General features: G+C 50.1%; 9 protein-coding genes across 9 annotated transcripts; 6 read left to right on the top strand and 3 right to left on the bottom strand.

Annotated features, from left to right (window-relative positions):
- Positions 1–126: 126 nt before the first annotated feature.
- Positions 127–1,533, top strand: An11g07070 (uncharacterized protein; the record flags this gene model as incomplete). The annotated part of the gene is made up of 1 exon (XM_001394647.1): positions 127–1,533. The coding sequence occupies one exon, from the start codon at positions 127–129 to the stop codon at positions 1,531–1,533; it is 1,407 nt and encodes a 468-aa protein (XP_001394684.1).
- Positions 1,534–2,084: 551 nt separating this feature from the next.
- On the top strand, positions 2,085–3,222 carry An11g07060 (uncharacterized protein; the record flags this gene model as incomplete). Its single annotated transcript, XM_001394646.3, has 3 exons — positions 2,085–2,559; positions 2,639–2,768; positions 2,925–3,222. The coding sequence occupies 3 exons, from the start codon at positions 2,085–2,087 to the stop codon at positions 3,220–3,222; spliced, it is 903 nt and encodes a 300-aa protein (XP_001394683.3).
- Positions 3,223–3,482: 260 nt separating this feature from the next.
- On the bottom strand, positions 3,483–4,639 carry An11g07050 (uncharacterized protein; the record flags this gene model as incomplete). The annotated part of the gene is made up of 4 exons (XM_001394645.1): positions 3,483–3,788; positions 3,865–3,893; positions 3,966–4,187; positions 4,246–4,639. 4 exons carry the CDS (start codon positions 4,637–4,639, stop codon positions 3,483–3,485), a joined length of 951 nt encoding a protein of 316 aa, XP_001394682.1.
- A 902-nt stretch (positions 4,640–5,541) lies between these two features.
- Positions 5,542–5,905, top strand: An11g07040 (uncharacterized protein; the record flags this gene model as incomplete). Its single annotated transcript, XM_001394644.3, has 2 exons — positions 5,542–5,840; positions 5,899–5,905. The coding sequence occupies 2 exons, from the start codon at positions 5,542–5,544 to the stop codon at positions 5,903–5,905; spliced, it is 306 nt and encodes a 101-aa protein (XP_001394681.1).
- Positions 5,906–6,803: 898 nt separating this feature from the next.
- Positions 6,804–8,264, top strand: An11g07030 (uncharacterized protein; the record flags this gene model as incomplete). The annotated part of the gene is made up of 5 exons (XM_001394643.3): positions 6,804–6,971; positions 7,041–7,522; positions 7,580–7,662; positions 7,738–8,006; positions 8,193–8,264. The coding sequence occupies 5 exons, from the start codon at positions 6,804–6,806 to the stop codon at positions 8,262–8,264; spliced, it is 1,074 nt and encodes a 357-aa protein (XP_001394680.3).
- A 408-nt stretch (positions 8,265–8,672) lies between these two features.
- On the top strand, positions 8,673–9,530 carry An11g07020 (uncharacterized protein; the record flags this gene model as incomplete). The annotated part of the gene is made up of 2 exons (XM_001394642.3): positions 8,673–9,107; positions 9,183–9,530. The coding sequence occupies 2 exons, from the start codon at positions 8,673–8,675 to the stop codon at positions 9,528–9,530; spliced, it is 783 nt and encodes a 260-aa protein (XP_001394679.1).
- A 1,517-nt stretch (positions 9,531–11,047) lies between these two features.
- On the bottom strand, positions 11,048–12,618 carry An11g07010 (uncharacterized protein; the record flags this gene model as incomplete). The annotated part of the gene is made up of 2 exons (XM_001394641.3): positions 11,048–11,481; positions 11,544–12,618. 2 exons carry the CDS (start codon positions 12,616–12,618, stop codon positions 11,048–11,050), a joined length of 1,509 nt encoding a protein of 502 aa, XP_001394678.1.
- Positions 12,619–13,346: 728 nt separating this feature from the next.
- An11g07000 (uncharacterized protein) lies at positions 13,347–14,706 on the top strand (the record flags this gene model as incomplete). Its single annotated transcript, XM_001394640.1, has 2 exons — positions 13,347–14,178; positions 14,234–14,706. The coding sequence occupies 2 exons, from the start codon at positions 13,347–13,349 to the stop codon at positions 14,704–14,706; spliced, it is 1,305 nt and encodes a 434-aa protein (XP_001394677.1).
- Positions 14,707–14,904: 198 nt separating this feature from the next.
- An11g06990 (uncharacterized protein) lies at positions 14,905–18,501 on the bottom strand (the record flags this gene model as incomplete). The annotated part of the gene is made up of 6 exons (XM_059750367.1): positions 14,905–14,920; positions 15,044–15,444; positions 15,493–15,871; positions 16,208–17,203; positions 17,282–17,566; positions 17,846–18,501. The coding sequence occupies 6 exons, from the start codon at positions 18,499–18,501 to the stop codon at positions 14,905–14,907; spliced, it is 2,733 nt and encodes a 910-aa protein (XP_059606365.1).
- Positions 18,502–19,177: the final 676 nt, after the last annotated feature.

Genomic DNA, 19,177 nt, shown 5'->3' with positions numbered 1-19,177 from the left:
CGCCGCCAGACATTCCACCGCTCTAACCAATCGTCGACAAAGGTGCGTGCGCCAGGAGTTGGTTGTCTTGGGTCAGACTATCCATCTCAGAAGCTACTCCGCTAAGACTTAGTATAATTCTACCTCATGGCTATGGGGCGACTATCCCTGGCATCAGCTCCATTCCTGCGACCGCTGGTTCTGCGTTCCCATGTCGTGTCTCCGATTCCCAAAGCGCGTACGCCACCTCGTTGCGGCTTCGCTAGCACCGCGTTCAAATTAATACCCACTGGTGACAAGTGCAGCCCCAATGTCCTATATGAAACCCTTGAAGGTGTGGAAAGAATCGAGCACTATCGTCCAGGAGGCTATCACCCCATTCAAATCGGAGATCACCTTCATGGCCGTTACCAAGTAATACATAAGCTGGGACATGGCTCCTACTCCACTACTTGGCTGGCCCGTGACGATCAAAACAATAAGTATGTTGCAGTGAAAATCTGCACCTCCGACTCAGATCCCAAGGAAGCTAGTATCTTAACCACTCTCACACGTCCGCATTATCCTGCGACCAGTCATCCGGGCAAGACAATGCTCCCTTCAATTCTAGACTCCCTCTCCATCCATGGTCCAAACGGAGAACATATTTGCTACGTTACCTCTCCTGCCAGGGCTAGTCTCTCCGATCTGAAAGATGGCTCATGGCTCCGCTTATTCCAACTTGACGTAGCCCGGGCTTTTGCTGCTCAGCTCGTTCTAGCAGTGGACTACATACATACTCGAGAGTTTATCCACGGAGATATTCATATGGGCAATATCCTGCTCAAAACCTCTCGCGGCATTGACCAGCTCTCACCCGAACAATTATATGAAAAGTATGGAGCACCTGAGCTAGACCCAGTGGTTCATTTAGACGGAAAACCGCTTCCTCCTGGGGTCCCATCCCACGGCATTGCGCCCATCTGGCTTGGAGAACCAAGCGAGAAAGTCACGCTTCCGGAGGCAAGGATTCTACTTGCAGACTTTGGTGAGGCCTTTTCTTCCAAAGAAACAAGATATCTATCTCACACTCCACTAGTCAATCGTCCTCCTGAAGCTCGCTTTGAACCAAATAAACCACTGTCATTTTCATCGGATATATGGACTCTCGCCTGCACAATTTGGACCATTATTGCCCAGAGGCCACTTTTTGAAGGATTCCTCGCTACGGAAGATTACATGACCCGTGAGCATGTAGATACTCTGGGTATCTTGCCTCCTGAGTGGTGGAAGAGATGGGAAGCGCGACCAGAGAGTTTTACCGAGGATGGGAGGCCAATTAAGCGGAATCCATATCGCTCTTGGGGTGATCGCTTCGAGGATAGTGTGCAACAGCCCAGACAAGAAGTGGGAATGCCTTTGTTTGATGCAGAAGAGAGGGATGCTATCCTTGAGATGTTACGACCGATGCTTGCATTTAGACCCGAACAGCGAAGCACGACGAAGCAGGTTCTCGAGTCGGAGTGGATGGTGAAATGGGCTTTATCGGAGTATGAGAAGATTCGACGAGGATGAAGTAGCAGCATAAGTCTGCGTGATCCAGCTTGTATTTGGAAGATGAAAGGATATTTTAATCTGACCAAATGGCTCTAATCCACTCGGTGTCGTCTCAATATGTATGTCCAACATGGTTGTAACTGATGGGGTCGAAAGTTTGTATGATGCCATTCTGTGGACACAATACGGTCAAGGTACCTACCACTAGCCAATACTTCTCAACATCTTGCTAAGACGATGGCTTAGAGTAACCTTCTGTACGATTTGCACGAGTCAAGAACTTATCAAGAGCAAGCTATCCTTGTATGAGTGCGCCAAGACCTTGTGCACATGAATGCATGGGTCCCTATGCTAACTTGGGACTTGGATTATGCAGTACTAGACAACTCATTAGCTCTAAGTGTTCTACTTATCCATAAGCACTAGTGTGTGACGGCGTATAGTTGCTGATATAAAGCCATGAGTAACCTTCGCTGAGCCCCTCCTTGCCTTTGCATTCCTCCAAGCTCTTCTTTCTTCAACCGCAGAAACCCACCAACCTTAACCCACGGCTTACTATTTCCCTCACTATGCCTGCCTCTGTAGAGCCCGAAGACCAGACATATGTCCTCTCCCACCGTTCCAAGCAAACGGAAGAACACGAGCGGCTGAACCGACAGCACAACCTCATCCAGCAGACGTTTCTCAACAATCAGCTCATCCACCCTCCCATCCCGCTGTCGTCTCTAACGGGTGGAATTGCTGACATTGGCTGCGGAACAGGCATTTGGCTGCAGGAAGTAGCTCAGTCCTTACAATCCCCAGGCGGGGCCTCTGCATCCCCAACCACAACAACCCTCCCATCTCTTGTTGGCTTTGACCTGAACGCAGCTGCGTTCCCCGAGAACCCCACTCCAGGAATCCACCTTGTGCAGCACGACTGCACCAAACCTTTCGATGCCCGCTATCATGGGCAATTTGACCTGGTCAATATCCGCGGCCTTGCGTATGCAATTACGGAGGAGAAGCTCTCTCGAGCGCTTGACAATGCATTGCTACTCTTGAGTGAGTTATTCCTCCCTTTCTAGTGACTGCCCTGGTATACTATTTCCGCTTGGTTTCTAATCTTTGGTCGTTTGTACAGGACCAGGAGGCTATCTCCAGTGGACGGAAAGCGAAGCCCGACTTTTTAAAGTATTTCCGGAAACACCAGATATGCTGAAAGCAATGGAAATCATTGATGTGGAGAGACGGGCTCGCGATCTAGTACCTTAGTGAGTGTTATAAACTTTCTGCGTGGCTTTCCCTCACTTGTTGCCGCTTAATCACATTGACTGACTTCATTCCTTTTCGGGTCTTTTCAGTCTGCCACATTTCATGCTGCGACGAATTCTCTCACTCAAAGGTGACAATGATGAAGATGCTCTCAGTATCCTTCATTTCAATCTACGTCCTGGAGGGTTTTGTCAGGATGATGCCGATCCAGACGTCTGCCTGCAATTTTCAGACCTCCTCACAGAGTCGATCAGCCTTTTCCTGCACTCCGCACTTATGAGAATGGAACAGCAGCAGCAGGCCCAGAACAAAACTGCAGCTGAGAACAGCAATCACCGGAGATCAGAACTGGATGAACTGCGTAAACTAAAGGCTTCCGTTAGTGAGACTATCGAGGCTAAACATATCAGAATGGGTGGGATCTTTCCTCATCTTGTGGCGCAAAAGAGATGATTTGGCGTTGCGGGAGGTATATCTGAGTTTGTCAATAATAATGTTGCACCGAAGTTCGATTTACACTCTTTTGTTGAAGCGAATTTTTTTTTTTTTTTTTTTTTCTTTTATTCTTAAAACTCAGTATGTGACAAAGGCTCCACTTGATCGTACACGCGCCGCGAGTCTGCCCCTTACTGCTTGGTGGGCGGGCACTTGTTGGAACTCCCAACCAGAATTAACATTTGTAGTGTATTGTATTCTGTGTAGTATTCATGTATCTACGGTGTACTAGGCATCTCCTTCGCACCAGGTAGGCGCTCAATGCCATGTTCGGGTGTTGCGTAGAGTTGATGCTGCCCGACCCATTGCTTCACCGCACGGAAATCACGACATTTATGGTGCCTGCGAATGTCACGTAAGGTCAGCCTTGTACTTGCAAGTTCTGGACCCTTGAAGAATGCTACATGTGTTGTTGAGAAGGGGATGGAGGGATTTTCTTCATACACATTGAAGTCTGGAAATGGGTCTTTATGCCCCTTCACCCAGACATATGTCAGAATACCAACGTCCGCATCACACATTAACTATTTGTCAAGTAACAGCCGTTAGCCAGTGGAAATTCATAAGAACTATGTGACAAAAAACACCCTTCTGGCTTACCTTCTGTCGTAGGATATCAATGCAATGATCTATATTCATGGATTTGTCAACATTCTATCCATCGATGCATCAAGATCTGTCATGCCCCAGTATTGACTCACCAAGATGATGCCGTAGAATCTGCGGGCTATCCTCCCACGGACCCGGCTTGTCCTTGTAATAATCCTCGTAGCTAGCTTGGCGGAGCATATTCAGACAATGTAGCTGATGCAAAACTTCCACCGAGCCCATGTAACCGCCGCCAAGCTCGTCAGCCAGTCCAACTGAGTATTCGGACGCATTGATATGCCGAAGTGTTTGCTCATCAACATTGATAACACCACCTTGAACAGATCGTAAGCATCGTGTTAAGTAGAAATGATCTAGTTGAAGATGACTTACCAGAAGCATAAGTGATATCGTCCCAGGCAGCATCAATGGCAGGACTTGGAGGTCCCTTGAAAGCATTGGGCTTTGCAAAGCTGCCGTCAAACTTCTCGATATGACCCGTATTCTTGACCGCCTCTAAGGCTGGCGAGTCAATGGGTAGGAAGTCATCGCTTTGACAAGCGGCAACGGTCTTTCGATGACGAGCTATTGTTGACCAAAGGTAGGCAGAAGCTATGAACAGAAATAATGTCCACACAGATAGAATCAGAGTCCCGTTGGGTTGATACTGGCACCATCGTGACCTTCTCGCCCCGGGACTCCTATTGTCTTTGAGGAAGTTTTCCTCATCAAAACTTGATATAAGACGCTCCTCGCTCTGTCTATCTTCTAGTCTGGATCCGGTCATTGCGAAGCTAGGGTTGAGTATATGCTGGCTGTGAGGGGGTAGGAGAGAGTAGTCAAGACGCAGAGTGCAGAGGAGGGAGAAGGCAGGGAGAAGGCAGAGCACCAGAGGGGAGAAGAACAAAGTACTTGAAAAATCACAGGTGAAGTGATCTGGGGGGAGGCTATGGGTAGGAGGCAGTGCTGAGGGAACAGAGAGGAGCGACAACGGTGTCGACCAAAGGCAAGCCAGTACTGTGATTATCTCCTCGGAGTGGTTTAGCCCTGCTCCTGCTCTACCCATCCATGCAGAGACCGATGCATCTCTTCATCGACCGGAGTATGAACATTGGGGGCCAATTGGTGCCGGATTTCCGCGCATTGCAACCCCAAAAATGCCGGACGTACTTGGCGAGAATTATTTATGCATGACTGAAATGTCTACCTGTCGTTTAGTGCGGTCATTGGTCTCTAACCCACCGCTCTTGCCGCATCAGAAACGGAGTGGAAAGCCCTATAGAACTTCATTTGCGAGGTGCCTTGACAGTGAGATTTTAAGCAAATACTACCTTGACCCCACTTCTCTGTAATGCACAGTACACGTCTGCGATGGGCTGATGTGAGGATGGACGGACTAGATGCAGCCGCGCGCAACTATTCCCTTGGCCTGGTGCCAACACAACGGACTCCAAAGCCGACAAAGTTGGCGTGGAACTGTCTTGGAAAGCAGTTTTACACCAAGAGACCGAGGATATTGGTAGAGCGTAGGGAATATATAAGCTTCGTTGCCGGCTTTGTGGTGTCCTGATGAGCTGGCGGAGGCAATCTCACCAACTTTTTCTACTGATCTCTTCCTGTTTTCCTCAAACATTTTTGAACTTCAATTCGGCACCGGCCTTGAACTTTGACTTCTCAGAATATTTCAATATGCGTACTGCCTTGAGCGCACTCGCGATATTCCTCACCCTGGCCAGGTCTGCCACGGCGGCCCCTGTCGCAGCTCCATCCGAAGTCGAGGAGCGTGGTGCCTCCGCTGTCCTAAACACGCGATTTATCACCTACGAAGACTCCATCAGCAAGAGAGATGATGTCGAGGAGCGTGATGCCTCCGCTGTGCTGAACACGCGATTCATCACCTACGAAGACTCCATCAACAAGAGAGATGAGGTTGAGGAACGCGATCCCTCTGCTGTGCTGAACAGTCGGTTCATTACGTACGAGGATACGTAAGTTCCTGCACTTACTTCTCGGCGCGGTCAATATGTGTACTGACATTGGGAACAGTGCTTAAGCGAAATGGTAAGGCGGATTCAACATTTGGCCTGCAGGCATGCAAGCTAAAGCCATTGGTATGCGCTATAAAGAGGGGTTGTTGTGGAGCCTGGCTAGTGTGTGGGGGAAAGCAAATCGGTCGATAGTCCTTTTAGTCCGGGGTGCATAAGCAGATCGATTTGAAGAACTTCGGTTACTCAATCTGACAGAGTGTACTAGTGCGTAGTCAGACTATTAGAGAAGTAGAATTCACCACTGCGCTTGACCCACTCTTTCCCCGGAAGTAATCGAGGGACTAAGATGAGTGGACTTCCTCGGGCCGCCTGACAACTGATTGTTTGAAGCATTTTTTAATTAGTAGTTTTCTTGGCAGGTTGTTCCGGAAACTTAGAGACACCATCATCCTTCGTGTCAGGTCTTCGAGTCCCTGAGCCAGATGGGCAGTGCAATCCATTAGCTTCGCTTCCTCGAAGGAGTTGTAACCCTGCAAGGCAGCCCTCCCTCCCCTCCTCTTCCTCCTCCTGTCCATTCTGACAAGGCCATTGTGGTTCTGCAGCATTTGTCACAGGCCCTTGTCGAGTATTTGCAGGCGAATCCTTCGGCCCCCACACTCAGTCTGCTTCAGCCGACGGTGTCGACAGCCCTGTTGCAGTCGCGGTGTGCCTCTGATCCTGGCGTATGGGGGCTATACAGTCGCTACAGTCAGACGGACGGTGGCAGACAAATGATGGGCTAACTTAGCATTGAATCAGCCTGGCAGTCTTCCACTCCTTTCACGCATCAGCCAAGGCAAGATGTGCATGATGCTCTTCCCAAGTCATTATAAGGGGATGTTTTTTGACTGTCGCGCCTCTGCCATCATCGTTGCTCGTTTTTCTCTTTCTCCTTACCTCTTGTCTGCAAGCTAATTCAGCAAGATGTTGTATTATGAGGGTCATGGTATTACCAGTACGGCCAAGGCGATCATCATTGTGACCACAATTCTAGGCGTCCTGGCTATCTTTGCCGTTGCACTTCGCGTCTACGCCCGGATATATTCCAAGCTCTACTTGGGTGCCGATGACTGGACGATTATCCTCGCCCTGGTACAGTCCCCAAGTCTATCGCCATTCACCCTATCATTCATGCTGCTAATATCCAGTGTTTCTGCCTAGATTCTTTCTTGCGGGATTAGCATTATCATCGACTACACAGATGCTGTTACCGGCATTGGAGACCCGGAGTATCAGCCAACCATGGAGGCTATCATATTCGCATTGAAGATAAACTTCGCTTGCGAAAATGCTCAAATCGCCACTATGGGGGTCATCAAAGTCTCTTTGCTCTTCTTCTACCGGCGCATCTTCGGCATTTCCCGTCCGTTTGTCATAGCGAGCAATGTGCTCATTGCGCTGATCTCCAGCTTCACCTTGGCGATTGTACTGGCTGTTATCTTCTCAAAATGGCCGGTCTACCTGCAATGGGATCCCACCGCCCCCTACGATATCAACGCCTCGGCGATTCTTATATGCTACGTTGCCGGGAATAGCTTGTTTGATCTTCTGACACTGGCTCTTCCAATCGCCGCTGTACAGAAATTGCAGATGGATCAGTCAAAGAAGCTGTTTATGTCTGTGATCTTTATCTTGGGAAGCACGTAAGTTGACACCCCTTTCAAATGTTCTGTCAGATAATTAATATTGTGGTGAAATAGCTGCATGGCGGCATCACTCGTTCGACTGTACTACGCCGTTCAGTGGACTAAGGAGCCCGCGACTATCAGTAGCATGTTTGAGGGTATGTTTTCCTGATTCACATCGCCTTCAACTCTTATCGTACACGTTTGCTGACGAGATATCTGATCCGTTCTAGTACCCTTCATTTACAATATCCTCTGGGCCCTTCTCGAGCCACCCATCTTTATTGTCGTGGGCTCTATGCTTACACTGGGACCTTTGCTCCGTAACTGGCGCGGACCCAAGCAATGGATTCGCCTGCTCAGTAGCAAGAAGGAGGGATCGACGAAGTTCCACGATTCGCGCAGCCTTCCCCAGTCACATATGCAGTCGGGAAGCTCTCATCAGCGTGGGCCTGAGAAGAAATTGACTCCAAGTACCTCAAGCGAGGTGGAACTCTTGGAGGTATGAAAGTATCTGCTTGATCAGGGAGTCTTTGGAAATTTTGAATTTATTATCATCATCATCATCATCGTTGAAGTTTAGTGTGTTAGTGTATGTTACCAAAACTATCTTGTGGGTTTAGTTGTAGTCATATAGGCTCAGTCTATTGTGCCCAATTATCAATGGGAGTAGCAACAATACCTTCAGTCCAAAGGTATAATTAGTAGGGACACCAGACGCAAGGCTGACACCTCCACCCTCGACCCAGAAGAGGAGTGACTGTGCCGGTCATCCCCTCTTCATAGACATCTAAGGGAACAAGCTAAACGTACAGGGGTGGTTGCGGACGGTGGGTCATTCGCTTCGGACTACTCGACTGCCCCCGAGCTACCCATTCCTTTTCTAGCGCAAGACAGACTCACCCTGGCTGGCTCCATTCAACAAACGTGTTTTTATTTCTCTCACTATGCCGTTGAACAAAGAACATCTTACAACGCTAAAGTAGATAGTAAGCGCCGGCCTTCGGAAGTTGAAATTGTAGACTGTCACGTACGGCTCCCCCTCCGCAGACATAAATACTTCTCCCAATCCCCCTCTTTCCAAGAACTGAACTAATTTTCCCTACTACATACTACATTAATCCCCTTTTATTTTCTTGTCTTAGTATCACTACTCCCCTGAACAATAATGACCATCTCCACCGACAAGAAGAAGCCCGCCCTGGTCGTCGTGCCCGGTGCCTCCCAGAACCCAGCACACTACGCCCACCTCCTCCACCTCCTCCAATCCGCCGGCTACGGCGCCTTCACTGGCCTTCTTCCCAGCATTGGCGCCCAGGGAGAGGTCACGGCCGCCGACGACGCCGACTACGTGCGAAACCGACTGATCCTCCCCCTCCTGGACGTCGGCAATCAGGATGTGATCCTGATCAGCCACTCGTACAGTGGAATGCCGGCTAGCGCGGCGGCGCGCGGACTGGGACCCGCCGACCGTGCCGCTCAGGGCAAGTCCACTTCCGTGCTCGGCCAGATCTTCATCGCGACGATCCTGCCTCGTGGTGGTGATGGTCTGAGTGTGATTGACTCTTTTGGCGGAAATTTGCCGCCGCATATGTATATGGATGTATGTGCCCCTCCCCCTTCCTCCAATTGACCCGATGACCCATTCATATCTGGTGTTGACGAAATGGGATTATAGAAAGAGCAAAACCTCCTCAAATGCGACGAGCCCAAGCCCCCTCTCTTCTACGATGTTGAACCCACCCTTGCCGATGCCGCGACCCAGACTTCCCTGAGTCAGGGCTTGACTTCCTTCTCTAGTCCCTGTCCTGAGGCCAGCTGGAACACGGAGGCCTTTAAAGATAGAATTGCCTACATCCACACCACTGAGGATCGGGCGGTGCCCTACCCGGCCCAGACGGCTATGGTTCAGGCTACCGGTGCTAAGTGGATTACCCGGGAGCTTGCTACGGGTCATAGTGCGCAGTTGTCTGCTCCGGAGGAGTTGAAGAAGACTATTCTGGAGTTGGTGAAACAGTGGGAATAGATATATTTATGAGGAATTGGGTGTGTAGTTAGCTACTTATTTACAATGTTGGTTTGGAATGTAACACAATTCGGAAGGTTACTTATGCTGGCGCGTATTTTCCATATGGGGATAAACGGTAATGAGAGACACGTAAGTGCGCTTAGTAGAAGAAGAAGAAATAGTAGTAGTAGTAGTAGATAACGTCCATTGGCAAATGTTAAATGTCCCTTTTTTCTGTTTCTTTGTGGGTTCATTTTGCTTATCCATCCTCCCGCTTCCTACTTAGAAAGGCACGTACCCCTAGTGAGGGGAGGGGGCCACTGAGAGGAGACAGAGGAGGGTAGTGAAAGACTATAGACACAAAAGACAAAGAAGGGAGGGGCGTGTGGATACCCTTGCCTGGAGTGCTGGCCAGTCGAGAGAGGGGGAAGTGTGGGAAGGAGACAAGGCTGCGGAGGCTCGTTAGGGCCAACGGGAACGGAAAACTCCCAAGCAATTATCTACGCGGGTAAACTCTTTAGGATGCTAGCTTAGCTACGTACTTTCGCCTTCTGTTCGGTTATCTGTCCGTCGCCAAGGATGAACTAAGTATGTCCCCGAGCGCCCAATCCATGTGGACCGGAACAGATCAAGTGGAGGCGGGGGAGACTGTGGGCGGAAAGGGCCGACGGGGCAACATCATATCCAGTCAGCTTATTCTAGCAAGATGTACAGACATGTCAGTGTTTCTATGTAGTAACCAAGTCAATGCAGTCAACAATTAGTATGTAATGAGCATATACGGAGCACGCCGCAGACTACCTTGTAGAAGTTTCACAATGGACGGAGGAGTGCCCGTCAAGCGCTAAATTACATCAATATATTTTGCTGCTGCACACGCCCTAATTGGCTAACGAACCACTGGCTAGTGATACTAGCCAGTCATCTACTCGACTATCTAAAGCTGGTCGTCTGGGTATAGTCTCTTACTCTTCCGATCTACCCGGTGTGAGCAACATGCATTAGCTTCAAGTAGTGTCGCTAAAGTAAACATCGCAAACGGTTCTTTCTCTCCGCTGTGGATAGGCTATGCCGGGCCATGAATTGCATGTTGGCCGCCAACACAGCCTTTCCTCTTTATCTCATGGGCAACTTGAGCAGAAAGTGTTAGGCACTAGTTAGTCTCTGCCCCTCTCCCTCCTTAATTGTACAGTCTGCGAGGTATCTATCGATCCCCTCAGTCTCCGCATACCCTGTGAGGTGTCAGAATTTAGTGCAATTAGTTTACTCCTCTTCCCGCCGGAGGAGAACACTAATGTCCGACATAAGCACTAAATTGTATCGTTGCATTCCTAACAGTTTCTATTACTATCAAAAGTCTAGGTGATCGCTTCGCTAAAGCACATTAGCGAGTGGTTGGATGTAAGCCGGCAAGAAGCGGTAGTAGCGACAAGATTCATTCTCACTGACTGCAAGGTCAAAACTATTCCTCTTCTGAAGCGGACCCTGCATATATCTCATTATTACGTGGCTCATCTTCCAATTATCCAGTTAAATTAATTTGTATGGCTTGGAATTAGGCCAACTTTGGCCCCATTCCTCGAACAAAGTGTCAACGCCAACCCCTCCACCCAGGGTCCGGGGTCCCGACTCTCCAGGCTACGAAACTCCTGCACCATCCGCACAAGAACATAGCTGACCTCTGTCAAGGCGTAGCGCTGACCAATACAGATCCGCGGTCCGCCATTGAACGGCAAATATCCCCAGCGCGGCTGAAGCTTCCCATCTTCCCAGCGCTCAGGGCGGAATACCTCTGCATCTGGACCGTAGATGTCGGGTCGACGATGCATGGCGTAGACGTTGTATCCGACGATAGCTCCTTTGGGGACGAAGACGGGAGAGAGACCATCTTTGCCTCCGCCCACAGGGAGTATTGTGTCTTTGGCTGCTTCGCGTTCGTTGCGGGGGACGACAGGGTGAAGGCGCAGGGCTATGATTTCATGTCAGTGAGATTAATCAATCACAAAGAAGAAGGTGAGATGGATTTCATACATTCATTCACACAGCACTGAACATACTTCAGGCCGCGCAGCTCCTCGTACGTCGGTGGCCGGTTCTGCAGAGTTTCAACTTCAGCGCGCAGTTTTGCCCAAATAGCTGGGCTCTTCGCCAGCACGAAGAACATATTCCCAAGAAGACTGGCTGTCGTGTCCCGGCCAGCTAGGAGCACATTCATCAACTCATCCAAGATTCGCTGCTTATCAGATGTCCGGGATGCCAACTCATGAGAGAAGATGTATTTCCGCTTAGTCTCCGTCGCTTCATCTTCCTTCCTCGTCGCAGCCGCATAGAGAGCCTCATCAACAAACCTCTGCACAAAGTCCCGACAGATGCGATTACACTCCTCAGCCTTCCTATCACGAAAGAAGACACCAAGCGGACCCAGCATTCCCCGCATTGGGATCGCCATCTGGGCATAATGAAACGCCTCCGCGAACCCGACCTCCGAGTGACTCTCCTTCAGCGCGCCCACCGACTGTCCGAAGAGGAATTCCGTCGCGGAGTCAATTGTATACCGGAAGAATAGTTCCTGCAAGTCTACTGTGCTCCCATCCCGTGGGAGTAACGCGAATAGATCCTGGATCAACTCCTCCAACAAGCGCAGATCAGTCACCTGCTCGCGGGCAAAACTCGGTCTGATAAGCGCGCGCGATGTGGCCCAGTGGTGGCCGTCCGTGTTGAAGATGCCTTCTCCGAGAAGAGGCTTCATTGCCTCGTAGCGGTGTTTGAGACTGTAGTCGTTGAAGTTGAGGGATAAGACTGTCTTGATGTTTTCGGGCTCGATGGTCAAGATTGCACTACGGCCCAGCTCTTTGACGGTGAATGTGTTGCCGAGAGTGCGAAATAGATTGCAGCTTCGCTCGAGGATACGATGCTCTCTTCTTGTGCGCATTGTTCCGAGGATGGTGTCCAGGCCTAGGAAAGGGTCTTTACTGAAGGATCGTGCCACCGGTTCGCAGCCATGGCGGCGGGCGAATTGGCGGCGCTTCAGGTAGCGTCGGAAGGACTCGCCGGCGATTACTAGGGCTGTGAGTAGGAGGATGATGAGTTTGGGGTGGAATTCCATGGTGTCGACTTTGGATTAATGGACTGGAGGTTAGGATAAGAGATGTCCTTGCTTTCTGGGTTGTTTTATGTATGCAGTTCAGGCAGCAGTCGTGAGGTTGAATCACGTGGAGTGCGTATACAGAAGGATTGGAGGTGAGAATTTAGCGTCAAGATGAGGAAGAATCAGGCAGCCGGTAATATTTGAAGACACTATTGAATGTGCCTTTTCTGAGGGTGTTAATATGAAAGATCGAGATCAATATTATGGTGCAAGTGATAATCCTAGTTGATGAAGCAAAGGTGAATGGCATTCTCCGATGATTTGGGGCTAAGTTGTTCCTGTAGCGTTGGTTCCTCTAGCGCACCCCTCTTTTTGAGCTTATTCATCTCTTGTCATTATTGCATGCGCCATAGTATTCAACTAGCCTCAAGCCTATTAGAGATAACGAGCTATGGCGATAAACCTTCTCTCTAATCAAATTTCTTTTGCCATCCAGACCAATAACTACCATTATATTCGGAAAGTCATATCGGACTCCGGCGGAGTAAACCCTATACCCCTGGCGTTTTGATATGCGACAGGCTAGAACAAAGATAAGCAAACAATGCTAATGAACACCACCACACCCCCCTTGACCTTGGAGCTTTCCAAAATTGTTACAATAGACATATCAATGGCCGTCCTACTATTCCCACCAGCATATGACAAACCCCAAACCAACATCTCCCGACTAACCAACACCCACAATGTCAGACATCAACCACAGAAACTACCACACTCGCCTAGAGCAAATCCAGCGCATCACCAAACAATACAACCTCCAAGTCTCTACCATCACCCCCGTGGCATACCAAGAACTCGGTCCCTGTCCCTACAACAACTTCATCTACAAGCTTGAATTATCCGAACCTGCCAGTACTTCCTCGTTCCATATCTCAAACAGAACCCCCCACCCCTGCACTACCTCCCCTCCCGATGGGACACTAACATACATCCTCCGAATGAGCAACCCACTTGCTATGGGCATCAACCCACATGCCTCGCGCATCGAGAACGAAGTCGCCGCCATGTCTCTCGCTCGTCAGGGACTTGAGTCATATCGCCCCGGACTGGGTAGTCTCATTCCCAAGATATATACATTTTGCTCCAAACCTAGCCATCCGGATGACTTACCCTGGGTACTGATGGAGTGCAAGTCCGGTGTACCACTAGACGAGTTCTTCCCTTCTCAGTCCGAGACGATCAAGAAGTCTATCATCGAACAGGTAACAGATATATTGTCTGGGCTTCGGAACTGTCCACTCCCATCGGTGATCACCTACGGTGGACTTGGTCTATCCAGCGACGGCAGCATCATCAGTGCGGAAATGACCACCACGAATGGTGGACCGTGGTCTACCTACGAGATGCTTCTCAAAGCACGACTGCAGCATGAATTGCACGATGCTGATACGAGCCCTGTCATTAATGGATGGCGAGATCATGGGGTACGAGAACGACTCGAATCTCTAATCAATCGGTTCACAGCACCCAACCTTTCAGACTCTGATACCAGAGTGCTCATCCATGGTGACCTCAGTATAAACCCCTGCAGACACCCCACCTACCCATTAAGATACTAACAATACCCCAGCAATGAACAACATCCTCATCGACCCCAGCACTTGCAAGCTGACAGCCCTCATCGACTTCGACTTCGCCTGCATAGCGCACCCAGCCCACGAGTTCCTTGTCTCGCTGCAGGATCTAGGCGGTAACGTGATGGGTCCTTATGGGGAGGATCCAACGGAAGGGAAGCTCTCACAAGCTCTTCTCTCTGGTGATTTCAGTGATGATGATGTTCCTGGTGATTTGTGGTGGGTTGGGAAGACGTTAAATGCTTGTTTGGTCAAACGGGGGGTTCTAAGGCCTAGTGATGTCGACGGGATGAAGGTGCTTCGTGAGTGGCGGGCTCTTGAGCTGCTTGTATGTCCGTTTCATCTCGCTGCAGAGTTGATTGTGAAGAGGATGAGTGAGGAGGCACGGGAGGGGGCGAAGAGAGGGGGTCAGGGGGAGCTTGTGGCGAAGATGGGGGATTTGGAGAAGGTGATGGGGGATAGTTGTTAGTGGGTTAGTAGCAGGAAGTAGGGGCGTGATGTTGTGGTTTCTTTCAAAGCAATGTCTCGTTGAAGTGACAGAAAATATCGTCCAAGGCACTAAACCATAGGAGGTCTACAGTGTAAGTCAAGCTATTGCATGTTGATTTCATGTTTCGGGTCGGCCAACAAGCCAAGCCAATGATCAGATGAACGAATCGTATGAATTCTAAACTCCCAAAGCCCTGTTCATAATGTAGAAAGGTAAATCCCGAAATTACATCAATGCAGTAACCAGTAGCTTGTCCTCACCAGCCTAACGCCCACACTAATCCCAAATCATCATGCTACCAGTAAATCATGCTTACCACCGCCTACCATACACCGAGTCTTCGCCACGGGAAGTCCGCTTCGCCTGCTGACGGCTTCGATCTCGAGAGCTAGAGGTCTGCGTCTCACTGGCGTATGTTGAGCCCGAGTTGCTGTCAGCGCCGGAATTCAGCAGCTTTGTTGTCTGATTCAGGTCGAGATCGCGGTCACCGTTGTAACGTGCTTCGGCATCCTTGCCAAAAAGTGCCATCATATCCTTCATCGTCAGCTTGGCTGCGGCAGTCTTGCCTTCGATGGTCACGTTGGCCAGCTCTCGCTTGCGATCTTGCAGATCGATGATACGTTCCTCCACGGTTCCCTTGATGATCATCTTGTAGATCTTGACGTCCACTGTCTGGTTCAGACGGTGGACTCGGTCGATAGCCTGCTCTTCAACGAACTAGAAAGGATTAGCATATTATACTTCCAGAAATTGTGGTAACCTTACAGGATTCCAGAAAGGCTCTAAGATGACCACGCGACTTGCTGCAGTCAGATTCAGTCCCAATGCACCAGCGCGTAAACTGCAGAGAAGGACCCTTGTGCCACTGTTGTTCCGTAGCTTGTTGAGACTGGCCTCTCTATGATCGTTCCGCATGCCTCCGTCATATCGTGCGTATCCAATTCCTGTGCGCTTCAGGAATGGCTCGATCTTGTCAAGCATGGAGGTGAAGACTGAGAAGACGATGAATTTGTGGTCTGATGACTCGCGCCTGAGAATTTTCATTAGGCGCCGGATCTTCGTCGAAGGCAGGATCTTATTATCATCGTCTCCGGCATTCAAGTAAATATCGTCATCGTCAGACTCCACCTCAGGGCTCCGACGACTTATGCCCGTTGGCTTGCGAGAAGGAGACTCAGGCCCATCATCGTCACTGTCAGAATCATCCGAGTTCAGCCATTCACCACCGCCCTCTGCGTCTTCATCATCGGTGCCTCCCGCTGTTCCAAGGCTCGGCCTCCCGCGCTGATCTTCCGGGACAAGCCACTCGCCTTCGTCCTCATCTTCGTCGTCGCTGTCTAACACAACTCGTCGGTTTCTCCGAGACCGGATGACCTGCGCCTCTCCGCGGCGTGTCGAAGGTGACTCTGTCAAATCAATAATCGACCTCCGATCGCTCTTCTTCTTCTTCTTGCCGGTGTCAGTGAGGTCGGCACTCAACGCGACTTCACATTCTTTGCACCTGCTATTACCGCCAGACGCCTCCTCTTTCTTCAGATCCATTTGGCAGATGTCGCACTTCTTGCTCACAACACTCAGTGCCCCGAAAAGGTCTGCCATGCTGTCCAGCTCATCATTCTTGGCGGGTTTCTGGCTGCCGGAGTGCCCGTTCTGCAAGAGAACGTCCTTATCCTGAGCGAGGTCGCTCTTAACAAGGTCTGGATGATTGCAAGATTGCCGAAGACGCAGCAGCAGGACCAAAGCACCAGCATAGTCGACCTTCTCACCACCCATCATCTTCTCGAGACTGTTTTCTGTTCTCTGCTCTAGGCGCTGGTAGAAGTTCATTTCGCCCGGCATAAAGTCCGCTTCGACCTTGATAACCTCTCGCTTGACGATGTGGAAGCCAGATGACTTCTTTTGCCCATTCTCGCTGGGCTTAAGATTGGCATTCTGCTTCAGAACATCCTTCGTGCGCCGCTTCATGAAGATTTTGAGGTAAATCTGCAAGCGCTCAATAGCGAGACCTCCACGGCCGTTTGCTATAGGCTTCATAATCTGCTCTTTCCATGCCGCCAAATCATTGAAGGGCTTGATACGGAGGAACTTGATCAAGCTCTGCAGTTCCTCGAGATTATTCTGCATTGGCGTTCCCGAAAGGCACCAGCGGTACTCTGCATCCAGAGAGTAGGCAGCTTGTGTTGCTTTCGCGTTTCGGTTCTTGATTGTGTGAGCCTCGTCCAGAATGATCCGATACCAGTAGACGGAGAAGATGGGGGATTTCTTGTTGTTCTTGTCCTTAGCACCATGCTCCGAGGTCAAGGTACCATACGTGGTGATAACCACATCGTAGTCCTCAAGCTTGTCTGTCCCCTTAGCCCGTGCATTTCCATGGTACACCAGGACCCGCATTCTGTGCGAGTTTTCAACCTTGTCGCTGATCTCAGACTCCCACTGCTTGATCAGGGCCAGAGGAGCGACAACCAGAGTCGTCTTGCTCAATCCAGCCGGTAGTTTGCGGTTTTCTTTCTCCTCTTCATCGTCACTGTTCGCATCCTCGTCCTCGTCATTGGACAAGGGCCGCCTGAGACCATCTGCGGGCTTTCTGTTGGATAGCATCAGAGCAATAGCTTGAACAGTCTTACCAAGACCCATATCGTCCGCCAATATTCCGCCCTTGGGAAGCACACCCTTGGTCTTCTTCCGGCCGGTCTCTTTGTCGCACATCCAATTGACACCTTCTCGCTGATGAGGGAGCAACTTGACCTTCAAGCCTTCTACTGTACCATCATCTTCCTCTTCCTCCTCTTCTTCTTCTTCTTCTTCATCATCGTCTTCCTCGTTCTCTGATTCAGTTTCACTGGCGTCGTTATCTGGCGCCACCTCCTTAACTTCCACGACTTCTTTGACTTTCTCCTTCACAGGGGATTCGTTGGACTCGGTTTCCGATTCATCAGTGCTCTCATCCGCATTATCGGATTCCTGTACAGTCACGGTTCCCAACTGGGCAGCAAGATCATCAATATCGGCGTCCTGCTTCTTATCCTCGGACTTCTTCTCAGACTTCTCTTGTTTCTTTTCCTTGTTCTTGTTCTTCTTCTTCTTATTTTTCTTGTCCTTCTTCTTTTTGCTCTTCGACTTGGGTTGCTTCTCGTCTTCATCCTCGAAAGCACCCTCCAACAGAGCCTTGATATTTTCATTTGCCTTGGCTGTGTCCACATAACCGTTGACATCCATAGAGCCAAATCCCGGGCCCCGAGAGCGCGCACTTGGTGTGAACCCACCCTCACCAGTCAAGTCGACAAAGTTCCTCAAGTTCTTCGACGCATTCGACATCTTAACGGCAGAGGGCTTCGAGGCGAAGAATGTCTTGGGGGCACGGGGTGTATTGAACGTGAAGTTCTCTGGGCGTCGAATCTCAACGGCTCCACTGTTGACCGGGCGGGAGAAGCGGTTTTCGTTGTACGCGGACGGCCTAACGGGCTTGAATGGGTCAAAGGCCTCCCTTCTGGGAGTTGAGAAGGAATTAGGTCCCGGAGTAGTGGGGGGACGATATTGCGGGGCACCATTGTGAGCAGGGTTTTGCGGCCGAGGCTGTTGTCTGTGATGCTCCGGACGTTGCTGGTTCGGTTTGGGGATATTGAAGGGGTTGCTAGAGTGGTGACTCTGATGATGCACTGGGCGAATAGGAGATGGCTTTCCGAACTCAGGATGATGTGACATAGGCCGACGGGGCTGCTCTTGCGGCCTTCTAGGCGTGAAGGGGTCCGCGGGGGCGTCGCTTTCTTTGGCCATGGTGTATTATTCGAATAAAACTTCCTTCTAAAGCTTGGTGGCGGCTAGGCGTCATGTGCTGAGGGGTACAGCGGGAGGTGTCAAAGGAGTATCCTTTATGATCGAGCTCTAGGTGGCATAGATATAGTGAGTCTATCGTGATTATGGCGAGTGAGATCTTTTCTGTTCTTGTAGGCGAGGCAGACTGTCAGCACATCACGTCACGCGGGGTTTGCAACGACACTTTCATTATCGATGTTTATCTCCGTATGGAGGAAGTCATAGTAAGGAGATGCTTACCTACTTCAGTCAGGTCATGACATTGCAAAAGAGGCTAGGAAGGGCGAAATCCGGAGTAGTGGGAGGGGCTTTGGACGTGTTGACGGAGATCGGCTCTGTTTAGCGCTGGCATGCCACATTTTATCGATAGCGCTATCGCTCGGTTTGACCGCATTGCCCCAGCAACCACCGCCCACCAGCGGGGTGACAGGTCACACAACAGCTCCAGGTACACACAGGATTTGTGAATCCACCCCCACAAATCACATCTGAATCTAGAATTTATGTGCGGGAATTATCAATCTAGATCGTTCAGTCACATTTGGTTATGTACATTATGTCAATGTCAGTGGAGGTCAGCTGAAGTAGTCCGTTTGTATTCCTTCCCGCTGCCATGAAAGAGCTATGGGCCGACGAT

Source organism: Aspergillus niger (assembly GCF_000002855.4).
Source record: "Aspergillus niger supercontig An11".
NCBI lineage: Eukaryota > Fungi > Ascomycota > Eurotiomycetes > Eurotiales > Aspergillaceae > Aspergillus > Aspergillus niger.
This window is presented reverse-complemented; position numbering and strand designations above follow the sequence as displayed.